General features: G+C 44.5%; 1 protein-coding gene across 1 annotated transcript in view; it reads right to left on the bottom strand.

The window, feature by feature from the left end:
• Positions 1 to 8,470: 8,470 nt before the first annotated feature.
• LOC147692612 (voltage-dependent calcium channel subunit alpha-2/delta-2-like) overlaps positions 8,471 to 20,506 on the bottom strand; it is a 1,295,379-nt gene continuing 1,283,343 nt past the window's right edge. The window contains exons 7-8 of the mRNA XM_086939541.1: positions 9,327 to 9,458; positions 8,471 to 8,532 (exon numbers count right to left, since the gene is read on the bottom strand). Of these exons, the coding sequence (XP_086795667.1) occupies positions 8,471 to 8,532; positions 9,327 to 9,458 (194 nt within the window). The remainder of the gene's footprint in view (positions 8,533 to 9,326; positions 9,459 to 20,506) is intronic.

Here is a 20,506-nt window from a genome sequence, read left to right on the forward strand (position 1 = left end):
GTGGCATCGGGTGTTGCAGAGTAGAGTACAGTGGCGAAGGGTGCAGTGGTGCAGATTGGATTGGTCTAGAGTGCATTGTTTTTCAGTAAAGTGGTGTAGAGTACAGTGGCATAGAGTGCCATGGCTAGGGTAAAGTGCAGTGGCGTATAGAGTAGAGTGATAAAGAGTAGAGTGGCACAGGATGGATTGGTGCAGAGTAGATTGCAGTGGCATAGAGAGAAGTGGTGCAGAGTAGATTGTTCCAGAGTAGAGTTTTCCTGATAAACGTATACAGCACACACACTATAATGTGTAGAAATGCCATCACCTAGTGTATTGATTTGTTTTGCTGGTATTCAAATATTCGTTTCCACCACACTTGAGAATTTCCTCCAGTAGCCAGAATGATTGCTACATAAATCGTCTCACTTTGAAGTCAGAGAAAGAAAAGTAAACACCAAGCTCCCTTGGAAGACGGAGCCTGACATTTGACCTCTGTCTTTGAATGCACAGCAAATGTGAAAAGACAAGAGCAAGTTTAAAGGCCCGTTTACAGAAAGAGAGCACTCGGAAGTATACTGTAAATAAGGTTAGGCAAGGGAAGGGACAAACTCAAGCGGGTCAGCCCAAAACAAATATAGCCAGCAAAAAGAAAGCAAGAGCATGTGAGTTACAAACCAAGCCAATGGTAAGCAACAGGTCGAATGCATTCCCAGGGAAGCTTTCCGAATGTCCCTAATATGTCGTTAGCAAACCAGACTGCTGCGCTGTCTGGTAGGCTTCAATCTAAAAATAGGCTATCCAGTGAAGAACTGGCCCCTCGTCCCATGCTCCACCAGGGATGGAGGCAGGATCTGATCTGCATAAAGAGAAGGGGTGGAGAAATCTCTGAGCAGGGCGGGCAAGAGAGGGATAAAACCAGGGTAAACACCAGCCGAGTAAAAGAATATGACGACCTGTCAGTCTGCCTCCTTCCTTAATAACCTGCACACAAGCTGCAATTGAGAAAAGTTAATAATTAATGTAGAGCAATTCAAGTCAATTAACCGTGATGGAGGGGCCATTAATCCTGTGACAGGAAAGTGGGGGAGGGGGTGGTAGAACCTGCATGAGGAATGGGGGCAGCAGTCTGATGATGACTGGTCTGTGCAGCACTTGTCACGGTTTGTGACAAAACCACTCTTGGGTAGGAGATATCTCTGCTCAGCTGAAAGAGATCTAGCAAAGGGTCGTCCATCAAACCTCTGGTGACACGTAGGCGCGCCAGCATACAAATGCATGAGCGCGTGCACATACATATGGACTCGCATGTACCTATGCACATACATGTGTACACTATCGAATGCGTGCACACTGGCGCTCAAGTGTGTGCACACAAACAAATGAGAACAGACATGCGTTGGTACCTACATGCACACAAACACAGATGAATCAAATGGAGCTAAAAATAGTTGTAAACACCGTGTACCCATCACACCACCATGAGAAGCACTATATGTTGTATACGTTCCAGTATTAGTGAACCATGAGAATTAAAGGGAAATCTGACACTCAAAGTATGTGCCTTTTCATGCCTGGCAAACCACAGACAATGGGAAAAAAGTGGGAGAAACCTTGAATAGGCAAGACTGTCTGATTACTTAAACTTCTTCACTGGAAGCCCAAGCCTGCTTCCCCGAGGGGAGCACAGTCCCTTAAAACAAGCTTACTTTATTTGACACGAATAAAAACATGCTTTTTATTGAACTCTATTCTTCATCTCCCCTAACCTTCCTGGTCTGCCAGTCAGAAAGAAATACCATAGGTCATGGACCATTGGGAGGTTGCACAGGAATGTGACAGGAAAGATTCAACAGGGTATAAAGGAGATGGGCAGCAGGTAATGACTTACAAAGGTTTGGGTAAGCAAGGGGTTTCATTGCAAATAACATGCAGGAAAATGATCTAGTGCTCAGCACAGTAAACTGGAAGGTGAGATCCCAGTGACATGCCACTGTGCACTCCTGCTCTGGCATTGTAGGCCTGAAACTGCAAGACCAACCCATTTGCTACAAAACACCAAGACTAGCCACAAATAACCCATAGAGGTTAACATGGTCACCTTACAAGGAGCAGCCAAGCTCTGGCCTGGCCCAACGCCTGGCCCTGCTGGGCATTTCAGGATCAGCCCTCAAATGGTTGCAGTCCTACTTGGAGGAGAGATCCTTCAGGATCTGGGAAAATGGGTCCATGTCAGAGCCCTTCCCTCTTCAGTGTGGGGTGCCGCAGGGCTCCTCCCTCAGCCCCACACTGTTTAATGTCTACATGGCCCCGCTGGAGAAGGTGATAGCCCCATTCGGGGTTAAAGCTATAAGTTATGCTGACGACACGCAGCTTGTCGTCTCGCTGTCGCAACATGAGGGCAGCTCGGTTGATCTCCCAGATTGTCTTACAGCCATTTCCTCCTGGATGTCCAGTTCAAAACTTAAACTAAATGGATCTAAGACAGAGATCATGCTCCTAGGCAACCAATTCACCTCTCTGCCCCCTGAGATGTGGCCTGCCTGTATGGGAGATCTTCCACCCCCTAAGCAGCAAATAAAAAGCCTAGGGATTTGGTTCGAACCCCAACTGACCTTCAAGACCCATGCGCAGAAAGTGGTTGGAGGCTGCTTCGGCCTGCTCCGGGCAGCCCGGAAGGTACTCCCTCTCCTTCCGTTTCAATCTAGAAAGCTGTTAATCCAGGGTTTGATCTTGTCCAAACTGGATTATGGTAACTCCCTTTTCCTCGCAGCCCCTCTTGCTACCATCAAGACTCTTCAGCGAGCTCAGAATGCCGCAGCCAGGCTGCTGATGGGGGCGCCGAGACGGGCCTCAGCCAAACCACTGCTGAAAGCCCTGCACTGGCTCCCCATCCAAGAGCGGGTCTCTTTCAAGTCTCTCTGTATTGCACATAAGACCCTGCAAGGTAAAGGCCCTCCAGCCTTGAGAGGTTTGATCCGACCTTACAAGTCGACCAGGGCCCTTCGCTCGGATGGAGAAAATCTGGCCATTGTCCCACGAGTGAGGAAAGCACGAACAGGAGGCCGACGGTTCTCTCTGAATGTGTCAAACAAATGGAATGCTCTCCCTAGAGAACTCCGAATGGAACCGGATCACTTGAAATTCAGAAGAGCACTCAAAACCTTTTTGTTCCCTACCACCCTCTAACCTTGCTTTGCTTGAGTTCACCAGGTTCAGATTAGGATTAGCGCTGGGACGCTCCAGGGCAGCCATGCGCTCTACAAGTCCAAATCAAATCAAATCAAATCAAATCAAATCAAGCTCACTCCACCTCTAAAGGCGAATCAGACTGCGATGAAAACTTAGGAACAGGCGCGGCCGGTGCAGGTAAGAGCGGTGGTGAGGTGGGGTGGGGCAGGACTGGCGGGGGAGGGGGAGTCGACAGATGACTGAATAGGGAAAATAAAATAAAAAAATATTGAAACCACTTTCCTTGTGCTCGCCACATCGCTGAGGGGGCGAACGCAAGGTAGGTGGTTTCTTTTTCTTTTCTTTTTGCTATCCCGTCGTCTGTCGACTCCCCTCTTGGCCCCCGCCCCGTCCCCCTTCCGCTCTTACCAGCAACGTCTGCGCTTGCCTTGGAAGTGCTTTAAAAGTCTTCCTGCACTATTGGTAGGGCTGCAAAATCACCATATCAATGGGAGACTGTGTGCTATACAAATGCCAAAAATGGAACATATTCCAGACAGTATTTAGAGTACAGTGTTGATCAACCGGATACATGGAGCCGAAACAAATGCACTACTGAATATCGATCCCTAGAATATAGGGTACAAGGATAGCGAGGACAGGCTACCAAGGGATAAAATATCGAAAGACAAGTGCATATAGGGAAGTATAGATTAACTATTCCTAAATCCACATCTACGTACTTTGGAGATATAATTACAGTGTAAGTACATATATGAAGAGTTAGTCTACGTACTTTGAAGGTATACTTACAGCATACGCACATATATTTGGAGTTAGGTCTAGAAAATCTATACTTACTTACCTGTCTTTATTTTTTTTATATTTTATCTCATCGATATTCTGGGGTTGATTTTCAGTGTGCATACCAGCAAAAGAACAGATATGCAGACATGGTTTCATCCATCGAGAGAAATTAGCCTGGACTATGCATCCAAGGTGGGACCAGGAACTTTAGGATGACACGATGATGCCCTGTTTAGCATCAATTGTCGAAAAACACTTGGCAAAGGATTCCAGACACACCAAAAACTAGAGGTACGGTACTCGCAATTGTCAAAGTCTGTGAGATGTCACTGCTCTCACAATGTCCCCTTGATGGACAATTTTTAAGGGTACCTCTTCCAGGAGCTGGAACTGGGAACTGAGAAACTTTAAAGTTAGGGATCCATCACAGGATCAGGGTGCCAGTACACTACAAATACACTGGGTGGAGGGCGGGTCGGAAGCCTAGAGGTGAGGAACACGCTTTCATTACTGCAAGCTCTACAGGAGTGCAGCACGTAGACAACCATCTCCCAGAGTCAACCACAAACTTGACCACGAATATGGAGCCATAGTTACTTAGCCACCAGGCATAGGTGGTGGAGAGCTTGAGACAGAAATGATGGTTACAAGGCTGTGATAATTGGCATTGGTATGCGTCAGGGATGGGCATGAGCTGACTGTCATCACCACAGTCTTGGGAATAAGGGAGATGGAAGGCAAAGTTAATGAGAGGCTCTCAGACCTACGGTTCATTAGGGTATCCGTCTTTCACTCTGAAATTGATGGGACGGTCAGGCACAAAACTGGCAGAAGACTTGGAAAAGAGGTTGACTCCAAGGGGGCCAAACTGCTGCAATATTCCAGGGAATACAGGTCAATGAGGGCAAATGAATTCTATGATAATGTCTTAAATCAGCCACATGTGAAATGCCAACTTCTTCTTTCTGGAAGATATATTGTAATCGGAAAATGGAGCCTTTGCACAGCCAATAGAGTACCAGACAGAGCCAAGCTGCACGTGTAGGTAATGCTGTAGGCTGTTCCAGAAGAGACCAGACACTAAAGATTTGCCAATCAGTCTAGGGAAAAGACCCCTTAAAGGTTCTGCACAAATGTAAAATAGCAAGAGTAAGCTAAACAAAACATTCTACGTGTATGGCAAATTAGATGCAAATTTCTTAAATGGTGCTAAACGTATAACCACCATTTTAATGCTCAATAAAGCTTTGTATTTACAAAAGAAATTGACCTAATCATAACTACATAGTGGCTATTGACAATGTGGGAATAATAATAGTAATATTAATAATAAAAAATAGATAGATAGATAGATAGATAGACAGATAGACTCTTGATAGTTAGATAGATAGATAGATAGATAGATAGATAGATAGATAGATAGATAGATAGATAGATAGATAGATAGATAGATAGATAGATAGATAGATAGATAGATAGATAGATAGATAGATAGATAGATCGATAGATAGATAATCATTTTCCAGTTGTTATCCGATATTCTTTCGCCTGCCACTAAGTATTTAAAGCAGTTACATATACACAGTCACAAGAACTCCAAGAAGCCTCAATTGCCACCGATGAACGATAAATTGACATGTCTATCTATGTATTTGTCCACATGGTGATGTGAGGACAGATTCCTAGATTCAAACAGATCTTCCTTCTTAAGAGCACTGGAATAACTTTTGCCACACAAGGAAAGCCAATCCCTAAATCTTCCAGGTGGCACTTTTTGTTCACAAATGGCCAGCCTTGAGTTTTCATTAAAGTACCCCTTTAACGGGTCTTTAGGTTTGTGTGTGGATGCTGGTTTAGGCACAAAATTCCATTATCATCTTGTGGCACTGGGACTGGTGTTTTAAACCCCAAGTTCTGCCAAGTGTTAACCAGGACAGTAAATATCTAAACACCCTGGACATATTTTCCATTTTTTTCCTGTTCTGGTTCTGGTTTAGAAGTAGATGGGAATCCCCATCCTTACATCACTATGAACTCTTCCAAGGGTGGCCTGTGACAGAGTACTGCATTTGAGTCTGTTGTGTTATGACAACTATCATTGCCAGTTTAATTTGAGAAACCACATCCTACTTGGAGACTCAGAGAGAATTGCCTCTCAAGCTTCAAGTTCAGCAGCCAGTTCGGTGTGATGGTCCATTTAGGCTCTCTGAGGAACAGAAACCCACACAGTGCCTTCTTCAAAGATATTAGATTCATGGCTGTGTTACTACAACTACTTTGTTGTCATCGTCCCCTTCAGAGTTTATTTTGCAAGGTCTGAAGAAAGGAAAGACAGTGTGCAAATTTATTTTTGTTGCCGTTAGTACCAAAGTACACTTTTTGGGTTACCTATAGGCATGTGAAATGGTAAACCACAACCTCCAACCTGCATTGGCAGCCCCAAAGCATTCACACTGTATCTGTAGCCTAGGGGCGATTGTTAGTGTACCCTGGGAGACAGGCAGTCTGACACATGCATCTACCCCAGCTGCACCAGGAAACATCCTTCAAAACAAATCCAGAATCATGCCTTTACAGCGCTTACAATAGAATGAACACGTTGTTACCACGCATTTGTTTAGCATGCAAGTCGTCTCAATGACTACCTTTAGGGGGCGCACTGGTGGAATGGTATTGGATTTTAAGTCCAACGCCTTCTCTACTGTTGCACAGACTGGAGTTGGAATAGTAAATGATACTATTCCAAAGTCCAGCGCCCCCCAAAGGCAAGTTGTTATAACGACTTGCATGCTACAGGAATGCGTCGTAACAACATGTATGTTCTAAAGCCGGTGTTGCTGAAGCATGCATGCTAAATGCATGCAGGATTCTGTCATACATTCTGCTACAACATCTCGGAAAAGCCAAGCTGCCTGTCTCTGTCCTGCATGGTCCCAGTTCTGTCTCTGCTCTGTCATGTCACGCTCCCCACCCTACCTGCTCTTAGCATCAAAGATGAGGCGTGCTCCGGGGCGGCAAGAGCAGGAGAGTCAGTAGGTAATAGGAAGACTGGGTGGCACATGCAGGTCAGTGCTGCACTGGACGCCTTAAGGAATCTACTCAACCTACCAATGGCCCAGCCGGGCACGGTCTGCCAATGAGTCTCACAACCAGATCCCTGCCTCTGAGGGGGCCCTGTTGATCACCCAGTAACCACCTTGCTAGGTTAGTGGGACTTGAGCATCACAGAGTACTCCCACTGAGTCAATCTATGTAGTAGAGAATCCCTCTTTGTCATTTGGACTAGATCATTCAATCTGTCAAAAATAGTAAATTAGGAAAAAACATTATGAGCATTTAACTTGCCAACTCTATTAAAATTCGGAAGGTTTGCAGGGTTTTTACTTGAGTGGCAAGGAACAGGAATCTATTTTTTTAAGTAAATTTGGATTCTGATTAAGGCTTAGCTATGTCTGCCTGTCTCAGGGGAGTGGTAAGTACTCAAAGAGTAAGGGCTGTGACGAGAGACTACAAGGAAGTTGCAGACTTTGCAATCAGGTGAAGTGTTTGAACTCTTACTGGACTACTTTGTGTGATGAGATCCTGTGGAAACTACATTAAGCACTTGTCACTCAGGGACCCTTATCCATCTTAAATGGAGTCCTACTCGTGACTCTTCGTAGTTTTGCACCGTACAAAAACATTATTTCAATGTGAGGAGAGAGAATCTGTCAGATCAAGAGCTAGACATCCTTATGGAACAGGAGAGAGAGAGATGTAAATGTAAATGTAAATGTTTAGGCATTTATATAGCGCACTACTTACCCGGAGGGTCCCAAGGCGCTTCGACCACTGCGAAACCCTTCCTGGCTTCCCTGAGAGATGGTCCCTTAATGGGTATCTCCAGGGTGAGACCAGGCATCCCCGGCGGTCTGGTGGGGCCGTTAGTGAAGATGAGGCAAGCTAATGCCCAGAGTTGCCGAGTGTGATCGCTGATCAGAGTGGGCACCGAGGCGAGAGAATTATCGAGTCCGCTGACCCTGGTCCAGAAACCTGCCGCGCCGGGAATCGAACCCTGGTCCCGGGCCGTCCTCTGCTCTCGGGTCTGCCGCCTCTAACCAGTGAGCCACACTACTTCACAGAGAAAAAAAATGAGTCCAGAGGGAGATGTGAGAAGATGGATTCTGACTCTATAGGAAACAGAGTAAGAGATGGCAAGGGCTGGGCAGAGCGGGTTAAGGGGACCTTCTCGGCTTGTGTTATTGTATCCATTTTCCATTGCCAGTCAGGCGTGAAATGAAAATTGGGCAGAGCTGGCTGCTCACTGCTGAGAGCTGGAACATCACAGTGCATTCCTAGAGGAGACGGGCGTAGAGGGAAGCAGGTTGCAGGAAGACGAGGAGACAGGAGGGAGAGAAGAAAGAACCAACAGGGACAGAGCATTCGCAGGTGGAGGTAGAAAAATACTGAGAAAAGAAAACTTGCATACAAATTAAACATCATTTCTCCACACTCCAAGTCATCACAGTATATCTTACCAAGGTCTTCGGCGGACGTCATACAGATCAATCTTATTGGGGGCTCTCCACGGGGTGGCTGCAATGAAAAGAGAATCCGCTTATGAGTCTGTAAGGAAAACATAGGACACTAGACCTCCAAGGAGGAGATCTGGGAAACAAAAGTGGGCTTAGAAGGAGAAATAGATACTGAGCTGGCTTGTCTCCACAACAGCTAATGCTTGCAGTGATGGCACTTAATAAGACATAATGGCATAAAAGGTGAGAATGCCACTTAAAATAAAGAGAGTCCCTTTCTATGGTCTGGCTTGGTAGCGCAGCTGTCGCCAGACAGTAATGTGAGCATCAGTAGACAGGGGCTTTGGCTCCGCCCACAATTTGGGAAACACCAGTACATGTTTTGAGTGAGCAAACGTTGTGTGCATCTACAAAAAAAATGCCTTTCCTCCCCACAGCTGTGATGGTTTTGTTTATTTATCCATTCGTCTGGCCTTGACATTTCAGGGGCACACACATGCTATTAAAGTGTCTAAGATAACTCCATTATTTATGTTGTTTTTCTCTGGCAGCAGCACAGATGGGAGGAGGGCATCAGGGCAGTCGTTAACCTGCATGAATTTTTAGGTCGGTCTTGACAGTGCAACTCTCACCTCACGTGAACATTTAACCCATTTAACCGACAACAATAATATTCTAGAGTTCTTTGCTTCCATGCAAATACATATCTCTTCCCATTCTATTTACCAGTAATGCTTCACATTACCTTATGAAATTATGATTTTTTTTTTCAAGCCAGACCTATTGGCATTGCCAATGCTTGTAGGCTTCCCTTTTAGCACCCCCATCCCTATATAACTTTACAATTCCACCAACCTGGGAAATAGCGGGTGACGCCAGTGGCACTGCCAAAGACTTGCCAAAGCAGAGAGGGGTCCTCTTTCCAGTTTCTGATGAACACATCCTCCAGAGCTCTGGTCCAGTTCAGCTCATTCAGGATAACTGTAGCTGGAAGACAAAGATGGCAGGTATAGGTTGGACTCAGCTTGGCTTAACGTGTGAACAGGATCCATATTACATTTGGAGAATATGGGTAACATGACAAGCATGCATAACTCTGCCTTTCTTAACCCCTTGCGTGCTGATGACAGAACGGTTCCGTCATCAGCTACGGGTGAGCTGTGCTGATGACGGAACCGTTCCGTCATGACTCCACCCGCGCAAGGCGGAGTCAGCACAGGCGGAAAATACGCCCCGCACGCAAGGGGTTAAAGATACAAAGTGGTGTATGCAAATTAATTTCAGTAGGGAGAGAAACAGAATAGTTTGTAACATGTCACTTTCAAAACCGGTCCCTACTTGGTCAAACCACAGGATAAGTCCACCTGTAGAAGCAGTCGCAGGTTTGGAATGATCAAAAACTGAGGTGGCACTACAGCAAATTGATTGTGTAGCCTGCGGGACACACAAACAGATGTCAGCAGAGAGAGCTTTACTCATTCCACCATCTTGTCTGTCTCACGATTTCATAATGGATGTGGTCCATGTGATGAAAGCTATATGGTATGGGAAGAGAGGAATCCCCAGAGTGCTCTAGTTGCATACCAAATGTTTACCTCGTTGAAGTTATGAGAATTGGAAGCACCAACACACCCTACCGCCTCATTTAAAGTGCTTTGGTAAGCAGTATACCAACAGAAATTAGCAATAACCTGATGACCGCATATTTGCCCATTCCACAGAATTAAACTTGATTATGAATTTCTGATTCATATTACAGTGATACTATAAAGGGCTTTTACCAGAACAAGGTTGGTGTATCCTGCTCACAGAAGCACCTTCCTCGTGCCAGGAAATAGATATAAACACTGCATAAGAAAGACTACCTGCTAAGTAGGGTTCACTGAACAAATGGTTTAACTTGAATAAAGCTATGGTTATGTCGAAATACAAAGCAAAACCAAAGGGGATGATGGATGGAGTGTTGAACATTGCAAGCACTCACCCCCAGTCAGCTGATCAGGGTTTAATCCATTATCATTCTTTATCTCACTCGCCACCCCCAGTTCAGACATGGCCATTTGTAAATCAGTCTGCCCCTGTGCCTCATGGGAACATTCCAGCCCGAACTGTCAAGCCATGTCTTCTCTGGACTGGAAACAAGCATCCTGGGACCGGTTTCTGGCTAATCCGCCGTCATCACCCAGGCGAGCTTGAATCCAGTGGGAAAGTGAGGAAGGGGCCCACGTCTGGGCATACCCTGCCAACTATGTTGAAATACAAACATCCTGGATCCCCATTCTCAATAAACAATATATGTGGCCATGGCAGCAAACTATGAATTGGAGGTGTTGGATTGGATCCAGAGGTTGGTATGTCACTATGCTGGTTGAGGAAATAAATAGAGGACAATTCACAAAACGTTCCCTCTAAAATGGAAGCTGCAACAAGGAGTCCCCACTCGCGACCAGCAAGCAGGAAGGGCCTCCTGTGGAAGGTGCTGGAAGTAACAAAGAAGTTGGTAACAAAAAAAATAAATGCAACTTCAGTGATGAATAAACCAGTGCTTAATTTGAGCCGGTACTTCCGGTGCTCGGCACTTAATTCCCAGCACTTATGACAGTTTACCACATGGTGGTGCTGTTTGTCTAGTATTGAGGAGAGCCCACAAACACTGTATTTAAAAACTTAATATAGAATAAAAAATTAATATCAGCTGTCAAGGCCATTTTTATAGCTATGAATTGCCTAGAGTAGTGTGAATTACCACACTTGTAGGCCTATGCTGGTTAGTAGTTGTGTTGGTAATGGCATTGGCTGCGCTGGCAGCGGCAATGAGTGATGCACGTTGCAGTGGTCTCCTGAGCAGGGCCCTCTCACTTACTTATCCACAATCTCTGGAATTAACCTTTAAAAAGAAGTACTGCAGCTTTGTATTGTTTTTGTAGTCATTTACTGTTATAAAATATAAACGATAAGACTATGACATTCGACAAAGAACAGAGCATTATTTTCGTGTAAGAAATGGCTGGAGACAGATGTAGCAAAGTTAAATTCCAGAGCGCCGCTCCGTGTAATCCAGCAAACAAAATCCAGTAAGTATTGGTTAAAAGAGGTGGCAAATTCCCGGCGGTGGCAAAGAAATAGCACTTAAAGGCTACGCGAATGCGAAGAAAAAAAATACGAGATATTAATACCTTCCAGGCCTGAGGGAAACTGCTCCCCCACTGAGAAACGGATGGAAAATCTTTATAAATAAGTGCTCCCAGCTCCCCCCCACCCTACCCCCTCCTTTGCGCCAGCAGTGGTCGCTGCTTTTAATCGAGTGCCTGGCGGTAGAAGCAGGCTTCTGAGAAGACTATGTACAGCCTCTTGCTCATGCTGCGGATTACTGCGGTGTATTTGGCTGTCACGAGAGCGTTTAATAGAGTGTGCATTAAAGCAAGGCGGCAGTGTGCATCATTTTAATACACATGGAAGGGACGTAACTAGCAGGGCACAAGTCCTAAAAAAAGAAGTGGGGGGACGCTGACGTCGCAACAGGACGTGACGTCACGAAAGGTGGCTTGGACCATCAGACTCATTGCTTCCCCTCGCTCACCCCTTAGATGCGATTGCATCAGAGAAGCCAGCACGTGAGCAGCGTTCTGAATGGACTCCGATCTCACCCCAGAGAGGCCAAAGAGTGAATGTGTGGCTCCATTTGCTCCAGTTATCGAGCTCCCAGTAAAATAAGTGGGGGACACCGTCCACCCACGTGGTACCCCCACTCGAGCCCTGGTAACTAGGGTGACAAGATGTCTCTGTGTCACTGAGATGCCACCCTTCCGTTCCTGCACTTTGCTTTTACATATCCTTATGATCAGGTCTGTAGGTCCTATCGGTTCAATTAAAATGAAGGAAGACAACAACTCTAAGAATTCACTAGTAAACGAAATCAAAACGCAGAAGTGGGAAACGTGTGTCCCGGTGACATTGAGTAATCTGGTTAGCCTAGGCAGAGCTGCCAAGTTTCCTAGGTCCACGGATAACTAGCTGCTCCAGTCCAAGATTTTTTTTTTTTGCATCTACACCCCAGAGCTTTTAATTATGCTTAGCCCATTTTTTAAACCAGGGCTAAAAGTACCAGAATAAAAAGAAACAACGCAGACCAGAGCAACTAGCCATCACGGACCTGGAAAATGTGCCAAGCAGATCTGCCAACTTACACGGTGTCACTGTGTGACACACGATATCGGCTCTCATCACACGGTCTCCCTCCCGTTGAGGAGTTGATATCACACGGTGGCCGGGAAGATGAGCTGAAAACCACTGTAAATAGTGTCGATGTCAAAGACATTGGCAACTGCCTCAGCAAGCTTTTTTTGTTTTTGCGTGGAGGAGACTTGGGTGCAGGGTGGGATTCAAAAGTGCCTGGTAGGTACTTCTCAGCACTGGGCCCATCCCATTCAAATCCCCAACCCCTCCTCACACAGTGGGATTGTTCTTCAAGTTGGTAGGTATGGGCAGGACAGAGTCAACTGGACAAGGGTCAGCGCTAAACGCATAAAGAAACGGAAGAGAAGGTTGGTGTAGGGGGCGCATGTTTCACCTGCCCTTAGCATCCAGCACTGGGGACCTGTTGAACGGAGAGGGATTGTGGATTTTACGCAGACTGTCATGTCATAAGGAGTATAAAACAAACGTGGAAGCACCTTTTATTAATACAATTAATTTGGCCAACCATAGGGTTATTGTGCTTAAACAGAGAACACAGACCCTTCATGACTGATAACAGAAATATGTGAGCCCAGAGTGGGCACTGTTTCATGCAGGTGGAAGAATTGGTTTGTGAACTCGCTCCGTGATATCACAGGCAATCATCACTATAAGATGTGTTAGTCTAATTGAGAGGTTCTTAACCTTTTGACTTCAGTGGACCCCCCACTAAGTCACTACTGGAAGTCTGGGACACAGCCTCAGCAATTTGTGTGATTTGAACCTCAATTAAAACACAGCACTAAGCATGCATCAAACAAATACGCACATAGTTAAATATTTGATTCACATACAATAAAATAAATAAAAATCAAAACGTATAGAATTCAATGGGATGAAGGGAGCTTTTCAAAATGTAGTTTTATTTCTGAAAGATGAAGAAATATACTAGAGTCGAGAATCTCTTGTCTTTTTGGCTTTTCATGCATGCTTGCCTTTTGTCAGCACATACGAGTACCGTCTGTCTCCCAAAATAAATGTTGTTTGCTGTACTCATGTTCTGAAGGTTTCACAAATTTAAAGATACCAACTTAAGTTTTAGCCATCAATTAAATGTTACTTTACATTTACCGAGCATTTTAGGTTTTTTTTTTAATTATTTTTTGATGTATATATATTTATAAGGAGGAAATAACAGAAACAATAACAGGATTGGGAAAAAATGACCACACTCCATTTAGGGCACCGTCAAAATTCTTGCCTCAAACCATGAGAGATATCTTGGACATCTTTGGAGAAAGCATAACGAAAGAATTGAAACAGCTGTATTCTGTGGCTAATCTAAATAAACGTAAATGGACCCAAAAAGAGCACTGTTTCACTAAACAGTAAAAAGATTGCAAAATGAAGAAAGAGTATTGATCAAACCCTCTGATAAGGGGGGAAATATTGTGTTGTGGGGTAGAGAGCAGTATAAAAAAGAAGCCCTCTGCCAATTAAGTAATCACAACTGTTATAGTAAAATCAATGTAAAAGAATATGAGAAAGTGAAGGAACTATTTTTTGCAAGATTGGAAGCATGGAAGGAAGAAGGGTTACTGAACTGCGATGAATTCAAATTTATCAAAAAGGAAAAACCTATAATCCCAGTTTTTTATATGCTCCCAAAGGTGCATAAAAGTCTCACCAGTCCACCAGGGAGACCTATTATATCATCGTGTGACAGCCTCTTCGAGAATGCATGAAGATATATTGATTATTTTTTTAACCCGATCGTGAGAACACTTCCCTCGTATATTAAAGATTCTACTGACTTTTTAAAATGTATTTTTGACATCTGCTAGCATGCAGAAAGTATGGTAATGTTGACACTTGATATATCTACACTTTATACTAGCATAAGACATGTAGATGGTCTAAGAGCATCCAAGCATTTTTTAACCTCTTCCATGCTCATGACGAGCTCAGCTCGTCATGAGGCACAGTTGAGCTGTGCTGATGACGAGCTGAGCTCGTCATGACACCAGCAAATTGGCAATTTTCAGCACAGGGGAAAAATAACCACAGCAGCGATGTGGTTAAGCAGGAGACCAGTACGATTTGGAAATCAGAATAAAATGATCTTGGAGTTGATGGAATAGTGCTTAACCAAAAACATTTTCCTCTTTGGTAATGAGTACTATCTACAGGAGCAGGGGACTGCGATGGGCACCTGTTTTGCCCCAAGTTATGCCAATTTACATCTTGGCAGATGGGAAGAACAGGTGCTCGGAGGCAGTCCCTTGGAACAATGGGCAGGACATGTTCTTCTATGGGTCCAATTTATTGATGACACTTCGTGCTGTGGCAGGGCACGGAGATTGAGGTGTTCATCAAAGATCTTAACAACAGTTCCTTAAATTTGGAATTTGTGGGGCACCATAGTAAAACATCTATAGATTTCCTGGACATGCGAATTAAGCCTTGTAATGGGAAACTGATAACATCTGTATTCCGTAAAGCAACCGCTGGGAATTCAGTTCTCCATGCGGCAAATGCTCACCCTGCTGCACTTATTAGACGTATAACCTTTGGGAATACTATAGAGGTAAAAGAGCATGCAGTGAACAGGGGGAATACGAGATAATTGAGAAAGAAATGACACAGAGGTTTTCCCAGAGAGGTTATTTACCAGAGGTTTTAAAAGGTGCATCATCTAAAGCTAGGAATCTAGAAACAACAATGGTCCCATGCAACAAAGAATAAAGCATACAAATGAATACAGACACTGTCGATTCTGTATTAAGTGACTTGTCCAGCCGGACAGTAGTCTAGATATGTTTACTTTTAGCAAAAATACCGGGAGAATATCCTTCGACAATCTCACGTTGTGGGGCAAAAGCCTGTACCTCAATTAAACACAGACACTTTAGTACACTCAAAGTGAACAGGAAAGGGCTTTTAGGCAAAAACCTTAAATTGTTCTCTAAATTATAATATGAACAAATATTGCAAGATGCGCCTTTACATCAACATAGTACATAATATACACACTGTATAAGGCACATGAATTGGTCGACGGCGTTTCGATCCCACTTATAATTCAAAGGGATCATCATCAGGACATTTGATAAGTGCCTAATTAGTTGCAAGCCTCTAAAACCATGTTAGTTCCATGGCTTTGGGTTGTAAAGGATTGATAAATTGTGGCCACCAGAATCGGGACCTGCCAGGAAGAGTCGGAATACCGATTGCTTGCGAGTTGCTGGGAGTACCGGATCAGTCGGTATCTGGTCCCGCTCGGCAATGCGATCCGAGCGGGAGGCTTGCAACTAATTAGGCACTTATCAAATGTCCTGATGATGATCCTTATACAGTGTGTATATTATGTACTATGTTGATGTTCAAAGCTTTATATCTCACTCTTTTCCCAGCATGACGCGTTTCGGCTGCGTCACTGCAGCCTTGATCACATATATAAATGTATATACTTTATCTGGTTATATTATTTAGTTTTCTAAACAGTCCCAGACCCTCTGAGTAGCATTTAAGGACCCCATGGGGTCCGCGGATACATAGTTGAGTCGCTGTTTTCATTAGTTCTAAGGACACAAAAAAAAAGACAACACTACACAGGATACACTAAGTTGTAACACAAAAGCCAAGCATGGGAAGTATGTTGTCCATAATGGCACGAAGTCACACACATCAATTAAGGGTCACCAGAGGTTGCATCTGCTAACCCAAGTGTGCTGTCAAGTAATGTTAGTGCTGCCCTTGCAGCCTCAGGCTTGCTTGGGTGATACATTCCTTGTCAAGAGTATTTCGAAAAAGTCTGCACACAGAGGGTCCTTTTAGTACCACATTGGTGTCTTCTAGCTTAGTACGTCATCAAACAGTACAAGTCCTAGTTCTCGTGGCAATACTTGTTTATTGATCTGAAAACATCACTGGTTAAACATTAGTCACCCCAGGGAATCTCATAGTCTAGAAGATATCAAGATGTCTCAGTCTATTGCCCTTATAAAAATCAACCTGGCTCTGATATACACATTTAAAACAACACACAACCAACAATCACCTTGGAAGACAACAACAACAACAACAAAAAATGTGTGAAGAGCGAGATGGCACCTCACGGGCGCACCACCAATGGGACCCCTGGCTGGTACTCACCAGGATGGCCCTGTTCTCATCATTGGTGCCATCAAGCTTTAACGGAAATGTGTCTCAAACCCAAAGTGAAAGGACAGTGAATGGTGCAATGGACAGAACTTATATGTGACAAAAACATACAACATTAAACATTTAACATACAAGTTACCGTGCAACTAGGACAGTACATTTTACTCATATTCCTTTCTTTGTTGCAAGTAGTAAACATATAACGATAAAAAAGGAGAATGTGAATACTACCTATCGATTCACACCCTACTTCAGCCGACATGTTTCATTGCCTTGGTTTATATCAGGCAATTTACTCAGGGCAATTCAATTTAAATGCCACTGCCAAAGACACTGTGCTTTGAGTGCTGTAATATAAACAAACATAAAAGAGGTTACCTGCTGACCACCTATGTATTGTACATATAGACCATTATGCACTGTTAAAACAGCCATGCTGTATTAGATTATAATTACCCTTCATGCAGCCTTGCCTCTCATACCAGCCAAGAGGAATTTACAATCAGGAAAATAGCCCCCACAGGTGAGCGTAATCCTATCTCCCTTCAGTTCAGTTACTAGAGGAAAATGTTAAACAGACAGCGGTTATCTCATGCATCCTTATACCTTGCTCGTTGTACATCACAACGACCCAACGGGTCCATAAGGCAGTTACCGGTGGAGACATGACGTTCGGCGTTGGGTCGTTGTGATGTACAACGAGCAAGGTATAAGGATGCATGAGATAACCGCTGTCTGTTTAACATTTTCCTCTAGTAACTGAACTGAAGGGAGATAGGATTACGCTCACCTCTGGGGGCTATTTTCCTGATTGTAAATTCCTCTTGGCTGGTATGAGAGGCAAGGCTGCATGAAGGGTAATTATAATCTAATACAGCATGGCTTTTTTGACAGTGCATAATGGTCTATATGTACAATACATAGGTGGTCAGCAGGTAACCTCTTTTATGTTTGTTTATATTACAGCACTCAAAGCACAGTGTCTTTGGCAGTGGCATTTAAATTGAATTGCCCTGAGGAAATTGCCAGATATAAACCAAGGCAATGAAACATGTCGGCTGTAAGTAGGGTGTGAATCGATAGGTAGTATTCACATTCTCCTTTTTTATGGTTATATGTTTACTGCTTGCAACAAAGAAAGGAATATGAGAAAATGTACTGTCCTAGTTGCACGGTAACTTGTATGTTAAATGTTTAATGTTGTATGTTTTTGTCACATATAAGTTCTGTCCATTGCACCATTCACTGTCCTTTCACTTTGGGTTTGAGACACATTTCCGTTAAAGCTTGATGGCACCAATGATGAGAACAGGGCCATCCTGGTGAGTACCAGCCAGGGGTCCCATTGGTGGTGCTCCCGTGAGGTGCCATCTCGCTCTTCACACATTTTTTTTTGTTGTCTTCCAAGGTGATTGTTGGTTGTGTGTTGTTTTAAATGTGTAGATCAGAGCCAGGTTGCTTTTTATAAGGGCAATAGACTGAGACATCTTGATATCTTCTAGACTATGAGATTCCCTGGGGTGACTAATGTTTAACCAGTGATGTTTTCAGATCAATAAACAAGTATTGCCACGAGAACTAGGACTTTCACTGTTTGATGACTGTTAGAAACGGGACCCTGGCCGGCCAAGACTCGCGTCGAGGTCAGTCAGGGATCACCATTTCTAAAGTCAGGGCAGGGGAGTCACACACCAAGGCAACCCCCACTCGCCCTCTAGGTAGCGTGGCGGTTGCCTTGGTGTGTGACTCCCCTGCCCTGACTTTAGAAATGGTGATCCCTGACTGACCTCGACGCGAGTCTTGGCCGGCCAGGGTCCCGTTTCTAACATTGGCGGCAAGCGGTGGGATAAGGATTTGTGTTTGCGCTGTACCACAGTGGCGACAGGCCACACTTCAAAGCTCTGCATTTTTTAGATAACCGCATTTTGGGGATTATTGTTTTTTAGGGAAGTTCAGTTTTACCTACAGTGTGTTAGGGTTGCGTAGGAGGTCCTTACTGTTCCAGTGATTACTGGATGTGTGTTGCATTTATGATTTTGGTGCTAATCATTCTATGTTTACGACATAAGTGTATATCTACCAGTATTATTATCTAACAAGTGCCTACCCCTGACAGTGGTCCATGTGGCCCTGTCCTGTACATAATTCCCCTTGTAAATTCTGCCCGTGCCTCTGGCACATTGTACAGTTTGCGTGTGTTATCTAATGTGTTTTGTTTATTATAATACAAAGGCTATTTTTTATATATCCTTGTGTGGAGTCTTTCTTTGTGGTGGGCCTTGGGTGTTGTTGCTGGGGTGCGTGCGCAAATACTTAACTCATACCGCCTCCAAGTTTAGCCTAGACTGCTCGCGCCACGCTACCTAGAGGGCGAGTGGGGGTTGCCTTGGTGTGTGACTCCCCTGCCCTGACTTTAGAAATGGTGATCCCTGACTGACCTCGACGCGAGTCTTGGCCGGCCAGGGTCCCGTTCCTAACAATGACGTATTGAGTGGAGGGCGTCCTAGTTCTGTCTTTCCCTCTAGACTCCTATTTTGTTTGCTTCTTCTAGCTTAGCCCAGAAGGTTCCTTACCGACACCCGTGACGTCACCTTTGGAATGTTGAGGGGGAATTGGATTGTGGGTGAACTGTGTTTGGCAGTTGGCAGCAGCCGCAGAGGGACAAAGTTGTGTCCTGCTATCCCTCCTTACATAATAAAGAACTTAACCTACCCCTGGCCTCAGAGTATTCTTCACTACATACTTGACATACTTTTCTTCACTGAAACGTGGACGATTTTGTATGTAGCCCTATATGACATTTTTCTTGGCGACTTCGACTTGCACTGGAACGACCCCAAGGACCCGCAGGTCAACGCCATCAGAGACTTCCTGGCTGACCAAGCCCTTACCCAAGCCTGCTCCCTCCCTACTCACTCGCCATTCTAGACTGATCATCTCCAAGGAATCTGCGGTCAAACTCATTTCCATAGATCCCTGCGACTGGTCGTGACCACAATGCTATCACCTTCTGCCTTCCTGGCACTCACAAGACATGGACAACGCAACCGGTGATCCCCAAAAGATGGATCAGGGACACCAAGAACCTTGATCATGAGAAATTGGCTGCCCGCTGGGCAACTGACCTCCCCCCTCCCACCCATATCACCATGGTCGACAACCTCACTGAACATTATTCCACAACAATAGCCAATATAATCGATGACTTTGCCCTGTTCAAACTGAAAAGAACACAGATCAAAGACAGGAACCCATGGTTCAATGAGAGGAGGTCCCTCTGACAAACAGAACAAAACTGGAAAAAGCACCCTTCTGCAGACCATCTTAAACTTCTCCGTCAGGCCAGAAACACCTATAACAAAAAAATCATCAACTCTAGAAAATAATTTTTCAGAGCTGAACTGGATAACGCTAAGAATAGACCTCGCAAATTATTCGAGTTGATAAAACACCACTCAAACAAACTTGCTAAATCATCCAAAGAACCTCCTATTTCTACAATCCCATGCAAGGAATTCTCCTCCTTCTTCTGTGATGAAAGCTCTGCCCTATGAAAGAAACTCACGTCTGCTACCTATTCCCAAACCCCTCCGGTTCTTCCTCCCCACTCAGCGCTGTCCTCCCAGACCTCCCCCAAAAACCAAGCGTTATGGTCCAACTTCAAAGTCTATGATTAACACTCGATCTCAAAAATT

The sequence above is a fragment of the Lissotriton vulgaris genome, chromosome 9 (assembly GCF_964263255.1).
Source record: "Lissotriton vulgaris chromosome 9, aLisVul1.2, whole genome shotgun sequence".
In the NCBI taxonomy this organism is placed as follows: domain Eukaryota; kingdom Metazoa; phylum Chordata; class Amphibia; order Caudata; family Salamandridae; genus Lissotriton; species Lissotriton vulgaris.